Source organism: Papaver somniferum, chromosome 7 (genome assembly GCF_003573695.1).
Source record: "Papaver somniferum cultivar HN1 chromosome 7, ASM357369v1, whole genome shotgun sequence".
NCBI classification, from domain to species: Eukaryota; Viridiplantae; Streptophyta; class Magnoliopsida; order Ranunculales; family Papaveraceae; genus Papaver; species Papaver somniferum.
Window position 1 is genome coordinate 185,684,653 of NC_039364.1, and position 14,623 is coordinate 185,699,275.

The window sequence follows — 14,623 nt, forward strand, 5'->3', positions numbered from 1 at the left end:
CAAGAAGCGTGTACGTTTAAACATTGAATTGGTTCGGTTGTCAAAGTACAACTTTTCTGAGCTGCTGTTGGCTTTCTTGAACATTTTTTCCTTGACTATGTTTAGCTTCTCCTGGTTCCTGTGATGGCATGGATCACTATGTTTATAGCTTCTCCTAAATGCATATTTTGGTTCCTCTAGCCTGTAGGTGTGCATCAAGCATGTCTACATAATGGTACATTCACTTCAGAGTAAATTATATTCTTATGTTACTAATGTACATCAATTCTTGGATAATCACAATATATACACAGTAATTGTCAATCACTGTTGCCATATTTTTTTTCCTCTATGGATCAACCTTTCGAACTTCACACACCAAATTTACAATTTTTTCTTTTTTTGATTTGTTCTGTTATCTACATGATCTGGTAAAAAGCAACGCAGATCCATTTACCCCTCGAAGGACTAGAAGTCTAGAATCCAAAAAGGTCCCGCACACTAGTTTAGACACATCAAATATTTCTGGGGGAACCAATGTTCGGACCTCCTGAATTACATTCTTTGCAATATTAACCTTCTGCAATGACGAATCATCGAGATTCATTGTTATCTCGATCTCGCCCGAAGCAAGCTTAGCAACTGGAAGGCTAGATGGAGGTTCTTTAACAGGACTAGCCCTTCTCCAGTTCTTAGACGGTCTTTGAGCAACTTGATCTTTTGTGTTCGATGAGTAAGAAGTATTTTTTGCTTCACCGGTCTCTTCCTTGAGGTATTTTCTCTTCCCGGCTGTTGCCCTAACTAAAGAATCTACTTTCAACTTCCCAGATATGCCGCGCTTTTCATGCGGCCAATCTGGGCCAACCAAGACTGAGAAATTAATATTTGAAGTGAGCGTGATGGTGTCTATCGTGTCAGAAGCCTGTATTATACTGAGGTACACATCACCGATTAGAACCCTCATAGAAGGTTGCCGAAGAGTTAAACCAATGTGCCTTCCAGTAGAGTACAACAGACGCCACTTTCCTGGAAGGAACTCGAGCCAGTTCTACAAAAGATAAGCGATGTCAAATAATATTCATTAGCAACTCTACATAAAGAATACAACAATAGCGGCTAATCCAACTCGGACAGTTCGATAGGTGGATCGTTTTCATGAGCCAATATGAGTGCAGTTCCGTTCCCCATGTTTGATGCAGGTGAAAGAAAACAATAAAATTGGCGGGACTCAAATGGTGAGTACCCATGTTTAATGCTAGGTAAGAGTTGGTAGCCATAATAATCCAATGGATGGTTGACTTGAGATCTTCAAGGTTTATGGAGTCCCGAAAGGTGTCAAAATCAAAATGTGTCAAGTTAGAGAATAGAATATAGACTAAAACAACAGTCACGGTTCCCCAGAATTTCCTTATCAAGCAGCACTTCCATAAAACAATTGCTGGAGACTTGGCTTCATCTAAACCTTGAAGATATAAGCCAATTTAGAAACTGGCGTAACATTTAGGGACACTATGTGGATGTTGTTAATATCTATTATTCAAAGATAATATTAATTTTCCGGAATCATATAGTGTAAGTTTACCTATTGAAGTTGATATAACAGGAAGTTGCACTTCGAACACAAAACCAAAAATCGAGGAATACTGGAACAGAGTTATTTTTTGCTGCGTCCAGTGAGTAAAAATCATGTACTAGGCTGGGGAAAGAATTAACAATTATACGAAAGATTGGTTTGAAGATATTACCTTGGGCTCTTGATTGGGATTTAACATCTCCATCAATTCGATGAAGTGTGCTAGCCTGCTACGCTGAGAATATAAGTGAAACAACTTTTAGCAAAACAGTTTGTCTATATTATTCTCAGTTAAGAAAATTACACCCAGGCATACTTCAATGTTAACTAATCGGAATACGCACCAAAACAAGAACCTAAAACAGCAAGACATAACAGGAAATAATATAAAAAAAAATGCTTCGTTCTGTATCTTATCACCTGATGTCGCCCATAAATATATTCCTCTGTAATCCGAACAGCAGTAGAACCTAGACCCCACCTGATCATGTCCATGGGCGGGTATACACGCCATCTTGGTCCACAAAGAAATGGGTGTCTTAGAGCATCCAGACAACTGCAATGTGTTCCAGATGATTGTTATGAGTCAGACAGACAAACAAGAAAAGTGTACAGTCAAGTGAGTTTGCTTTGCTTTTGCACATCTGGAGGGTCACAGATCAGCCTAGGGCTTAAGTAGGTAACGAAATTCTCATCGCGGGAGTGCATGACACATTAAATAAATGATAAATCTTATGTTTATAATAAAAAAGAAAAGAAAAAAGATATCATGTGAACATAGTATGAGCATAAACGATAACAGATAAATATGGATGATTGAAAAGTCTAAGAAAGCCAAATTAACTAAATAAGAAATGAGCTCATCCACGAGTTTTCAAAAGTCGAAGACCTTAAAGATGATGATAGATTTACATGAAGAAATCAAATGACATAAACTCAGGCTTACTGTATTCTCTCGCTAGGTTTTGTTGCAAGCAACGATGATAAAAGGTTCCAACCTGCACCCCAATTCCTATCAAGTAACTGCAAGCAGAATAGATTATAAGTTTGTTAAGGCTTTGGATGTCTAAACCAGAAGATAATGCAGATTGTTCATGATACTAACTTGCAAACCAGCATTTCCTGATGGAGAGTTCTTGCAGAGAATTGGCAAGAGAAACTCACGTAGGCATGATGGTTGATTTCCCTGCAATTGCAGATAAGAAGAAATTTCAATGCAACAATTGAAGTGAATGGGAAGAAGGTATATTATCCAGGTGTTTGAGTTTCATATAACAACTAGAGGATGCCAGTCAACATCTTTCAATCTAACTGGGTTCAACATTTTATTCACCACACAGCACCAGATAGAACTGTGAAACTTGATAATTAGGTCATGCAGGAATCTGACTCTGAGGAATTCTGAAATACCTTAGTGAGGAAGGATTTGAATGTCATGAAAACTATAGGGTCCATAAGCTCCCGCAATACAATTTTTGCCATCATAAAACCAACACATCTGGGTAGCACAACCAACAGGTGAATCTTCAGAAACAATGCTCGAAATACTAACACATTAAATGCAGTTTAATTTAGTTTACCCAAATCTACCTCATGTCAAATGCGATCATCATTTGGCGCCTGTCCATGTTGGCATCTAGTGTGCTGTTACCTGGATTGTCTTCATAGAAGTCCGACGAATTGCCCAGAATTCCTACCTGATAAAAGTGACTGTTAACATGTATTCACAAAAGGTACTAGGAAAAAGCATTATCAGATCACGCCTGTCCATGAACTCAAACGCCATTTCACCCATATAGCTACAGAAGAACTTCAGGACTTTGTCCCACAAATCAAAACCATGATAAGTCATCTCTTCCTTCGCAAAAGATTCAATCAAGCCCACTTTGTGTTTTAATGGTTAATTCACTTTTCTCTACTTCATACAGCGAGATACAGCGAGATCAAATGACGAACAAAATAAAGAGATAGAACTTTGACGCGTACCATGCATAGAATTTCCACCAACAGCAAAACTACTTCAATTGGTAACTAAAATAAATAACAGAGGGACTCCAAAAAATATATCCCTGATGAACATGTATGTCAATTTATAGGCAACTCTTGCTTGATTGGGTGGCTCATATTTACATTTTCTTTGAGGTCAAGGATTTAAGAAGCAGTCTTCACGGTGGTCCCTGTTTGTGATTTAGCCATCGAGCATCCTGGTTTACCAACAATTCACCTGGTCCTTGACCACTCTTAAGGAAAGGATTGAGAAAGAATCAACTGGCTAAATACCACAATGCTTTTAAGTCAATTCTCTCACCATCCACAACTTGAATTGTCAGTAGCTGCCAGCAGACGGTAACTACATTCAGCCCTATGACTGAACTAAAAGCTTAGCCCCATGTTTTTTTTTTTTGAAGCATCTTAGCCCCATATACGGTATAGAGACAATTCAAATGCCTACTTCTTATACAGTGTCCGCCTTCACACTGCAGTACTTGGAATATCGTCTAATTCATAAATCAAATGATAACAGTATCCCATGACAAAAAAAGGTCTCAATGAAGTTCTAGATATCACAATTTCCAAGTATTGCAGGGATAGAATAGGATGATCTTGTGAAGAGTGGCAAACTTACTTTGATATGTCTATCCAATGGACTTATATGCACATTTTCTAGCTTTAGCTCAGTATGGGCGAGTCCATGGCTGTGTAGATAATTCACCTGAAGGTAATAATAATTACAAAAACAAAACCTTAAAATCTTACTTTTTGAGTCTTTGATAAACATATTTCCAAAAAACATAGTTATTGAATTGAATACATACTCCGACCAAAAGATCCCTCATTAGAATCCGAATAATTCGCAACTTCCGGGAGATTGCAGATCCTCCAACTTTGTCATCTCCCACCTTCCTTACACTCTCCTCATCCAATGCTAGAGTAGCTTCTAAGGTTGGAAGCCAATCCGGAAGTTGGAGCCAATGTCTTAGAGAGTAACTGCCGTGATACTTCAAAAAAAAAAAGAAAAAAAAAAGCTTAATCTATGCAACTCAGCTCATACAGTCATATAAAAAGAAATTTTAACATCATCAGGATACAATAAATATCGTTCCCGACATAAAAAGGCCCATCAAATATCAAGAGCACGGGGTGCACCCAGCATACAATGGGTCCCCCACCCCCAGGGATGAAAGGATATTTTTACGCCCACTTCATAAGCTGCCATACACTCACCATAAGTTGCACACTCGTTTTTTTTTTAACTACATAATACCCGAGAACTGGATGATGGAGTTCAGTGTAGTGCTCCTCAAAATGTACAACATAGCACTTTGTATGGTGAATATGACATCACATGGAAATTTCTTAAGTGGGAAATAGATCCTTATTTATTGTTACTTTTCTAGCCTTCTAGCCTTCTGTTACTGACTTGAATATTCATAAAGAGCCCATGAAATGCTTACCCCATGAACAAGAGTAAATGAGCTTTCGTTAGTGCTACCAGAAGAAGCCACGTAGCCATGAACTTGCATCGAATATGAATGATATAAAAGTTTCCGTCGAGCAAGCTTCTTTAACACCTGTGAGTGATTGTAGAAACCCACATTAGCGACATCATCGAAAATGAACTACTGCGAACAAGAGAATGAGAGACCCACAAACATGAAATAGTACTAGAAATCTAAGGAATTCAGAGAAGTTCATTCACCTCTATGGCCCGTTTCCCTCTGCGCTGAGCTTGTGAACTAGTATATCTTCGAAGCACCACCCTCGAATTATACAAGGGACTGTTACAGTGCCATGACACATAATTACACACTTAAAGTCACTCAAATTAATCATCCTCATAAGCCAAACTTCAGACAGAAAAGTATACTTCTTAAAAACCAACCTTTGTGGATTATTTACAATAGCTTCGAATACAATCTCATCTGCCTGTAGAACAAAAAGTTCTAAAGTAAATATGTAAACCCTCCACAAATGATCAATCTCACTAACTAATCACAATCAAAGAAAGTAGGGTTAACATACCCTACCACCAAGTCCAACGCTTGTACAATCACAAATCGTAAAGTCAGACATTTTAAACTTCATAACAGGTCCTAGCTTTTCATCAACAGGAACTGATTCAACAATTTGATCATCCTTCTTTGTGGAACAATTTATCTTCGATCTTCGTCTCCACACTGGATTATTACTCTTTCTTCTAACCAAATGTGTACTAGCGGTAGGTTTAATTAGTATTACTGAGGATGAATTTCTGCTGTATTGCTTAAACCCAATCCCATTTAATCCCGAATTAAATCCAATCCCACATAGAGCCATCAAATTACCTATATATACTAGCAAACCAAATAAAACAACAACAAGAAATAAGTCTAAATGATGTCAGCGGAACTGATTTGAGACCCAAGAATTGTAAAACATGGAGAGGATTAAAGAAAAAGAGAACTAACCCAGAAATGGAAACGTGAGCTTTGATTGATGAAACTAATAAAATTCAAGGAACAACTTTGTTTTTATATACAAAAGAGATGAGAGAGAGAGACAGAGTTTGTAGAATTGTGAAGGTTGCGTGTGAGGAAACGCTGCAGAGTTTACAGCATGAGTTCTACGCATGTCAGCATCTGCTACTGCAAATATCTTTACTCTCTACGTTCCATTGAAAATAAATTCGCTTTGTCAACTTATCATGACCGCAGTTTGACCACATGCGATTGTCATAATTTTTTTTTCTTTTTTTACAATCCTGTTAAAGGGGCGGGTGGTTCCATTGGAGGGGCGGCAAGGGTGATAGCAATAACCCTATTATTGGTTAGGGGGTGTCTGATTAATGATCTTTAGTGGGTTGTAGTAATGAGGTTCAAACTCTCGGACTTGTGAAGATTAAATTTAAAGATTTAATAAATTATATACAAAATTATTAACAATGGGTACGAGAGGTAACCAAGACACTAGATTCCACTATTATGCAAAATTGAATGATAAATATTTCAAAACTCTATTCAATTCTTAAGTCCTCTTTTATCTTTAATTCACTATCAATCATACAGATTCTCAAACATTATTTGTAAACCTTAAGCATAGATTATCAAGAGATTAAACCAAGCATAACCTATCAAACTGAATAACAAATAATTAAGACAATCATTCAAACAATTTAAAACTCTGCAAAAGTAGCGATTAGGTGAATTATATAATTAAATGAAATGGTTACCCATTTATGTTGCGTGAATAGCTTCCTTCATTGCCTTGGTTACGAGGGAATTAGCTCATCATAGTATAAATGCTCTCAAAATAATTTATTATGGCTCAAAAATGGTTTACAAATGATGAGAAGAAGAGAAAATGGTGTAAACAGCTAATGTGTGACCCACAGGAAGCGTCACACAAGAACGATACATATGAAATGCTGTAGTTTTTGGGAAACTACGACCCACACTCCACTGTCGCTGTCACTGTTGAAGAACGACAGTCTCTTACAGTCTATTGTTCTTCGTGTTCATCTTCATGCAGCAGCAGAAACAGAGTTTTGTTAAACTCTGATTTCGTCTTCTCTAGCTCTCCCTAGCTCCCAAAACTCTCGACACCCTTTATCTGACCTCCAAGGAATCTATTTAAACCCGAAGCATGCATCGAATCTCCTCCATAACTCCACAAATCCTCGGCAGTGAAAAAAAAATATTTTCGGATATTTTCTTTCCTGTTTTAGCTTTTCACGCGTTTTCTCTGGTCCAGCACGCTCCAATTCGATTACACATGCTCCAACAGGTTGCTCGATGCATGAAACACGAGCAGAACACACACAAAATCTTCCAGAAGTCGTAGAGAAACTCTTCTGCATGTGTTTTACCTGTTTTGAGCCCGTGAATTGGCTAGCCAATTCTAGCCAAATTTGAGCTAAGAGAACACTCACAACATCCTTTCCATGTTAAATCACAAGTTCTCACCAATTTTCAGCGATTGAATCGCACTAGAACACCTTCATTTTGCTGATTGAAAATCTGTCAGGAGTGAAAATGGTTTTCCCGCCAAAACACGAATTTGAATGTTGAAGATGATATGCCCCTTATCCTGAACTAGGGTGTGAATAGAAGATGCCTTGGGGGTGACCTGAGGGTGCCCCTTAGTAATTAGGTTACCCCTCATCCAAAAACGAGAGTCCGAATAACACTTGACCTCCGGGTGCCAAAATCAACTTTTCGAGCCGAATTTTCCAAAAATGTTTATTTCCTAAAAATACATAAAAACACAATATTAGTACAAAAATAGAGTTCCAACAATACAGACATTGAGGACAAAGTAGACACAAAAATGTGTCTATCAAATACCCCCAAACCTATTATTTGCTAGTCCTCGAGCAAATCTAATCTAAAAAATAAAATGACTACACTTAGCACGTGCAGTAAGCCGTTAAACCATTAGGTGGCCCTAGTGGCGGAGTGTTGTCTCCGGAGGGTTTACCAGAGGTGTACCCACAAAACCATTACTCCATACCCTAGCTATCTATGCAGAACCTTGGAAAGCACTAAAGAACCTCCTTGGTTGGCATACTTATTAATTACAGGAGGAAGTACCCTGACGCGAAATTCCAATTGTTGTATACGAGTTTTCGCTCAAACATACTAAAATTCATAAAAGTGACAGAGCTCTACTAAGATAGTTTCACGATGGACATCATACTCGGAGTCAGACTAATCATATGGATAGATTAAGAGATGGATATATAAAAAATATAGATGGTTTTGATGTTAACTAGGTGAACGATGTTTCTCATATCTGTCTGAAGGCCACTGCCAAAATAAACCTATCCTAAATGTCTGAGATAGTCTGACTAATATCAAATCACTGGCATATACAAGGGAACCAATGTTCGATAATCCTAACTCTAGGTCAACACAACTGGCATATACAAGGGTTCCAGTGGTCGACTTTATTGAATTTTATTCTGTTTGGTCAAATGGTCTGGTCTAAAACTTTTTTTTTTTTTCATTTTTTTTTTCAATACTCAATCACTCTATTTTACCCTAGCAGTGGTAACAACTTGAATCGTGAGCCCCACCTAATCACCTAGAGAAACATAGTTTAAAAATAAAAATAGAAACAAAAATGAAAAGGACTCAACGAGATATGGCGAAACTATCATGTTATTTCTAACACCTGAGCTCTGTGCTATTATGAATAGATTCTTTAGATGTTTCCATCTAGTCAGATTGGTCCCTCAACTCCTAAAACCAAAATGCTTCCATCCACTTAGATTGGTTAGTGCCATCCTAAATAAGCATAAATTTCTAGGCTCTGGAGTTTATTTATTATGCAACTAAAAAATTTCTCCCATACCCCCAAACTTAAACCTAAAATTGTCCTCAATGTTCTAAAGATAAAATTAAAAACATGAACAAGGAGAAACTGTTACCAATGAAGCAAAAGAGATAAGGAAAGATATTACTGTGTCGCAAGAATATTGGGTTACCTCCCAAGAAGTGCTAAGTTTAAAGTCTTCAGCCAGACATCGGAAGGAATTAGTCACCTCATAGAATCATATAGAAGTAGTCGGAATAACTGTGGGTCATCTGGATCAAAAAGTATTACCCACAAGAAGAGGAAACTGCAACAGACCAAAAAGATGCCGAACATACCCTTGTTTAAGACAACTACATCTAGTTGTGGCTCAGGTTCAGGTTCTATAACTGGGTCTAGATAACAGGTTTTCATCGGTTGGATTTCCTCAAAGCTAAGATCCGGTTCAGGTATTAGAGTCTGTAAAAACTCAACTAAGAACTTATAAGCACATAACAACAACCTGAATAACTGGGGATCCTCTAAGTCAGTCAGATTTGACTCACACAGCTGACCACAATGAAAGAGGTGGTCTTCCTTAAGAAAATGTGTCGACCCTAATATCCTAAAGTGATTAGGTTTAGTCTCAAAACTTAATAACCGACACATCTTAAAATCAAAAGTTACCACAATTGGTTGAAAAGTTTTTTGTGCGAAAACAAAGTCAATTTTGGTATCATAGCCTGGGTTAACCACATCAACCAGAGGATGGGTTTCTAAAAACTGAGCTTCTTTCTGGACATCATTAGGTTGAGAAAACGTGTATGAAGATAATCTTGTAAGATGGTTGAGGCACAAATGTCAAGTCCTACAGGAGGGTACTTTCTAAGAGTTAAAGCACACGGAGAATGATAATCACCCCCAAACTTAGAGTTTTCTGTGTCTCTAGAAAGACTAGTCACAACTTCCCTAATTTCTAGGTCATCAGATTCCTGGAAATGGTCAATAGATTCTTCTAAGTTGGGTTCATCCTCACTCATTTCTACGAGTTTATCATCTTCTAAGACTAGTGTTTCTAAATCGCTAGATTCTAAAACAGTATTCTCATGGTAAACTCTTTCCTCTAAACCATCATCACAATCATATAAAGGATTATCAGAGAAAGACTCATAAACTAAGGTTTTAATCATAGTTACCTCCTCTGATTCACTGATAGGCACATCAAATAATGGATTATCCAACATACTGCAGGCTAAAGGATCATGAACTACATCGTCTAAAACGGTGGTATCTCTAGTCAAATCCACATCCTTTTGGATAGGTGAATAATTATTAAAATTATTTGGATTTGTATTAGAAACAACACTATTATTATAAAGCTCAATCGGAGTAACAAATTCCTGATCACTATGCCTACATATTTCATGTTCTTCATCAATACTATCCTCATCATAATCATCACTATAATAACATGAAAATGATCGAACCTTATCAAAACAAGTAGTGTTACCAATTCTAACCTCGTCCTCTAAATTAGGCAAATATTCACTATTGATATCAAGGGTAGAATTAGAAACCCTATTTTGGAAATTTAGATTATTTCGAGCAGCATTAGCCAACTGTTCATTTTCTGCCTCTAGACGTGCCTGAATTTCACTGAGCATAACACTTATACGTTCACCACTCTCGTTTATCATCTCAGAATATCGTGTACACTCTTCTTTTGAACTATTCATTGCAACTAAACGTTTATACGTCCTTTCAATCCGTTGTTGGGTCTCTTCTAGAGATGGAACAGGTTCAGAAATATCATAATCAGGACTAGTTTCCAAAAACGAGTAACCAGTACTACAGTGTTCCTGATTTTCTTGCTCGTAAGACCAATTCGCGTGTGGATAGTAATTGGGCTCACCATGGTATGAACCATAACCTTGAAAAGGTTGGCGTTCCCAACTACTATTCCCACCATGGTCATAAAACTGATGGCGTTCCCAACTACTATTTCCAGTTCGACATTCTTAATTGCAAGGGAATTATACACAACCACAAACAAGGCCGACTCGACTCTACGAAAACAAACCTAAAGATTTATAGCAAACAAAAAGCATGATGGCTTCACTTAGATTGTTTTCTAGACCAGCTTATATTCCTTCGAAAAGGAATTCGTTACAATTTGAGCACACCCCTCTGGAATCAATCCGAGCTAATGTAAGTTGAATCGAGGCGAGAGAATCTTAGTAGAGCTTTGATACCCAAGGCCTCACCGCATTAGAAGGCGGCGCAGTCACGCATTCAACTCACAGAAACCATCATGAACTTTGAAGTGTGCTTAAAGAGCAACCAATATTTTTCGAACGAGTTTCCTATTAAGCTCGTTACCCTATCGGTCTCGTTCTATTCCAAATTTTAAATCTTGGGTTCGCGTTAGGTTTCGTTTTCCTAAGGCGGGCAAGAAGGGAGCGGTGATGAAATCCGAACCCGTATCTTGTATTGGCCAGGCCTTGCCCTTTACTAGGGATTTAAAAACAGTCCAAATTCGTCCTCAATAAATGAATCACCTTAAGGAATACAGTAAACCCGCTGACAGGAGATTCGCGAGTGTTTCGATGGACTTACCTCCCGTACCAGACGGGGGATGAACCGTTGAAGTCGACTCGGGCCACGACTCCTATGTCATGTACGAACCCGAGGGGCCGAGACGATATAGTAATCGTCGTCCTTCCCTGCACACAGTTTATATAATTTTTTTTTATTTTTTTTTAATAATACCCTTCCGTAGGGTTAAAAAAAGAATAAAGTCCAATTGTCCAGAATAAAGTCCAAATAAAAAGTCCAAAAATTACAAAAATTATGAAAAATAAAGCCTATTTACAAATCCTAAAAAAAAATTATGACTTTTTTTTTCTTCTCTTTTAGCTTTTAGCTTTAAGCTTTTTGTTCCCAAGTCCTTAGTATTCCACTTCGAACCTGTAAATCAAAGACACAAAAAGAAACGTAAAAAGGAACAAATAATAGTAAAAAAATAATAAAAATCTAAAAATTCTACCTAAGCACAAATCCGCGTCGGCGGCGCCAAAATGATTAATGATTTTTCGTGGGTTGTAGTAATGAGGTTCAAACTCTCGGACTTGTGAAGATTAAATTTAAAGATTTAATAAAATTATATAAAAAATTATTAATAATGGGTGCGAGAGGTAACCAAGACACTAGATTCCACTATTATGCAAAATTGAATGATAAATATTTCAAAACTCTATTCAATTTTTAAGTCCTCTTTTATCTTTAATTCACTATCAATCATGCAGATTCTTAAACATTATTTGTAAACCTTAAGCATAGATTATCAAGAGATTAAACCAAGCATAACCTATCAAACTGAATAACAAATAATTAAGACAATCATTCAAACAATTTAAAACTCTGCAAAAGCAGCGATTAGGTGAATTATATAATTAAATGAAATAGTTACCCATTTATGTTGCGTGAATAGCTTCCTCCATTGCCTTGGTTACGAGGGAATTAGCTCATCATAGTATAAATGCTCTCAAAATAATTTATTATGGCTCAAAAATGGTTTACAAATGATGAGAAGAAGAGAAAATGGTGTAAACAACTAATGTGTGACCCACAGGAAGCGTCACACAAGAACGATACATATGAAATGCTGTAGTTTTTGGGAAACTACGACCCACACTCCACTGTCGCTGTCACTGTTGAAGAACGACAGTCTCTTACAGTCTATTGTTCTTCGTGTTCATCTTCATGCAGCAGCAGAAACAGAGTTTTGTTAAACTCTGATTTCGTCTTCTCTAGCTCTCCCTAGCTCCCAAAACTCTCGACACCCTTTATCTGACCTCCAAGGAATCTATTTAAACCCGAAGCATGCATCGAATCTCCTCCATAACTCCACAAATCCTCGGCAGTGAAATAAAATATTTTCGGATATTTTCTTTCCTGTTTTAGCTTTTCACGCGTTTTCTCTGGTCCAGCACGCTCCAATTCGATTACACATGCTCCAACAGGTTGCTCGATGCATGAAACACGAGCAGAACACACACAAAATCTTCCAGAAGTCGTAGAGAAACTCTTCTGCATGTGTTTTACCTGTTTTGAGCCCGTGAATTGGCTAGCCAATTCTAGAAAAATTTGAGCTAAGAGAACACTCACAATAACTTTTCCATGTTAAATCACAAGTTCTCACCAATTTTCAGCGATTGAATCGCACTAGAACACCTTCATTTTACTGATTGAAAATCTGTCAGGAGTGAAAATGGTTTTCCCGCCAAAACACGAATTTGAATGTTGAAGATGATATGCCCCTTATCCTGAACTGGGGTGCGAATAGAAGATGCCTTGGGGATGACCTGGGGGTGCCCCTTAGTAATTAGGTTACCCCTTATCCAAAAATGAGAGTCCGAATAACACTTGTCCTCCGGGTGCCAAAATCAACTTTCCGAGCCGAATTTTCCAAAAATGTTTATTTCCTAAAAATACATAAAAACACAATATTAGTACAAAAATAGAGTTCCAACAATACAGACATTGAGGACAAAGTAGACACAAAAATGTGTCTATCAGTGTCCTATAGGGGTTGTTAATTGACTAGATTATCCTTTTCACCTCAAATGGACTAATTTACCCTTACTTTTTTGGTTGAAAAGACTAAATTATCCTTCCCCATTATTAACCCAATTGAATCTGAAAATCAAAACAATTTTTTTTTCAACTTTACTTCTTCTCTTCTCCTCCTCTCCACCATTAAAACTGATTTTTCATCGTCCTCTTCGATTAATCGGCGATTTGAAAAATTGATAATTGTTGATTGAAAACTATATTAGAGATGCCGAAGAAGAAGCTTGACGAAGCTTGTAGCCGTTCTAATGAACCAAATCCTCCATTAGGTCAAGAACATCAATTTGAAACTCCTCAACCGTGAAAATCAAGCACAATGACTTATTTGAGGTATGTTTCGAAAAACCCAGTTAGGGTTTAGTCTATTGTTTGATTTAAGTTAGTTTTGTATAAAAAATTAGGGTTTTGGATAGAAATTGAAACTGAAATTTGTGTTGCATGTGAGTTACGGTTGATAATTACTCCAATTTCAACTGAAACTATGGTTTTTGTTGATGATACGGTTCGTAATAACTGAAATACCAACCGTAAGTTCTTGAATTTATGAGAAATTGTTCAGTTACGTTTTTTTTTTTGCAACCGTAAGTAGCTTACGGTTGATCTCGTGTGTTGAGTTACGAACTGTACATTGTTCTGTAACTTTCATTTGGTTTCTACGGTTCAACCGTATTTGAGTTACGACTTGTAACTCAACATCAATTACCAACCGTAGAACATCCTGTATGTTAGTATTTGGCCAAAGAAAACTTACGGTTAAAAACTAAGATAACATACCAACCGTAGTTTAGTTACGGTTGATCTCGATACATCAGTTATCGTTGATACGGTTGGTCTCGATTCACTATTTACCAACCGTGTGAGTGGTACGGTTGGTCTCTGTTCATTGGTTACAAACCGTAACTATGCAGGCTCACCATTTTGTTTTGTTTTTTGTTGTCTATATTATTTGTTTTACCCTTAGTAAATCAATCAATTGTAATGCTTGTGTAGGAAGAAAAAGAGAGGAAATGACTTAACCCCGATTGATCATACGCCCACCCCTCGCGGTGACAAGCATTTAGGGGTTAATAATAGAGGTATCCACAAGAATGAGAAGAAGATTAAGAATAAGTTTGAAATTAAGTTGAGGGAACAACCTGTGGCTGAATCTGGAGTTGAGCTAGAAGG

General features: G+C 37.3%; 1 protein-coding gene across 1 annotated transcript; it reads right to left on the reverse strand.

The window, feature by feature from the left end:
* Positions 1–248: 248 nt before the first annotated feature.
* Positions 249–6,160, reverse strand: LOC113299165 (probable plastid-lipid-associated protein 14, chloroplastic). The gene is made up of 14 exons (XM_026548135.1): positions 6,001–6,160; positions 5,576–5,886; positions 5,436–5,479; positions 5,253–5,331; positions 5,008–5,124; positions 4,369–4,551; positions 4,179–4,265; positions 3,143–3,249; positions 2,963–3,050; positions 2,658–2,738; positions 2,499–2,575; positions 1,973–2,108; positions 1,725–1,787; positions 249–1,027 (listed from the first exon to the last, which is right to left on the reverse strand). The coding sequence occupies exons 2-14, from the start codon at positions 5,867–5,869 to the stop codon at positions 395–397; spliced, it is 1,989 nt and encodes a 662-aa protein (XP_026403920.1). The 5' UTR covers positions 5,870–5,886; positions 6,001–6,160; the 3' UTR covers positions 249–394.
* Positions 6,161–14,623: the final 8,463 nt, after the last annotated feature.

Excerpts from the sequence above, each read along its gene's own strand:
- LOC113299165 (XM_026548135.1), bottom strand. The coding sequence starts at position 5,869 with ATGGCTCTATGTGGGATTGGATTTAATTCGGGATTAAATGGGATTGGG. Across the intron at positions 2,739-2,962 it reads TCAAATCCTTCCTCACTAAG|GGAAATCAACCATCATGCCT; the intron begins GTATTTCAGAAT and ends CTGCAATTGCAG. Across the intron at positions 1,028-1,724 it reads ATCCCAATCAAGAGCCCAAG|AACTGGCTCGAGTTCCTTCC; the intron begins GTAATATCTTCA and ends TATCTTTTGTAG.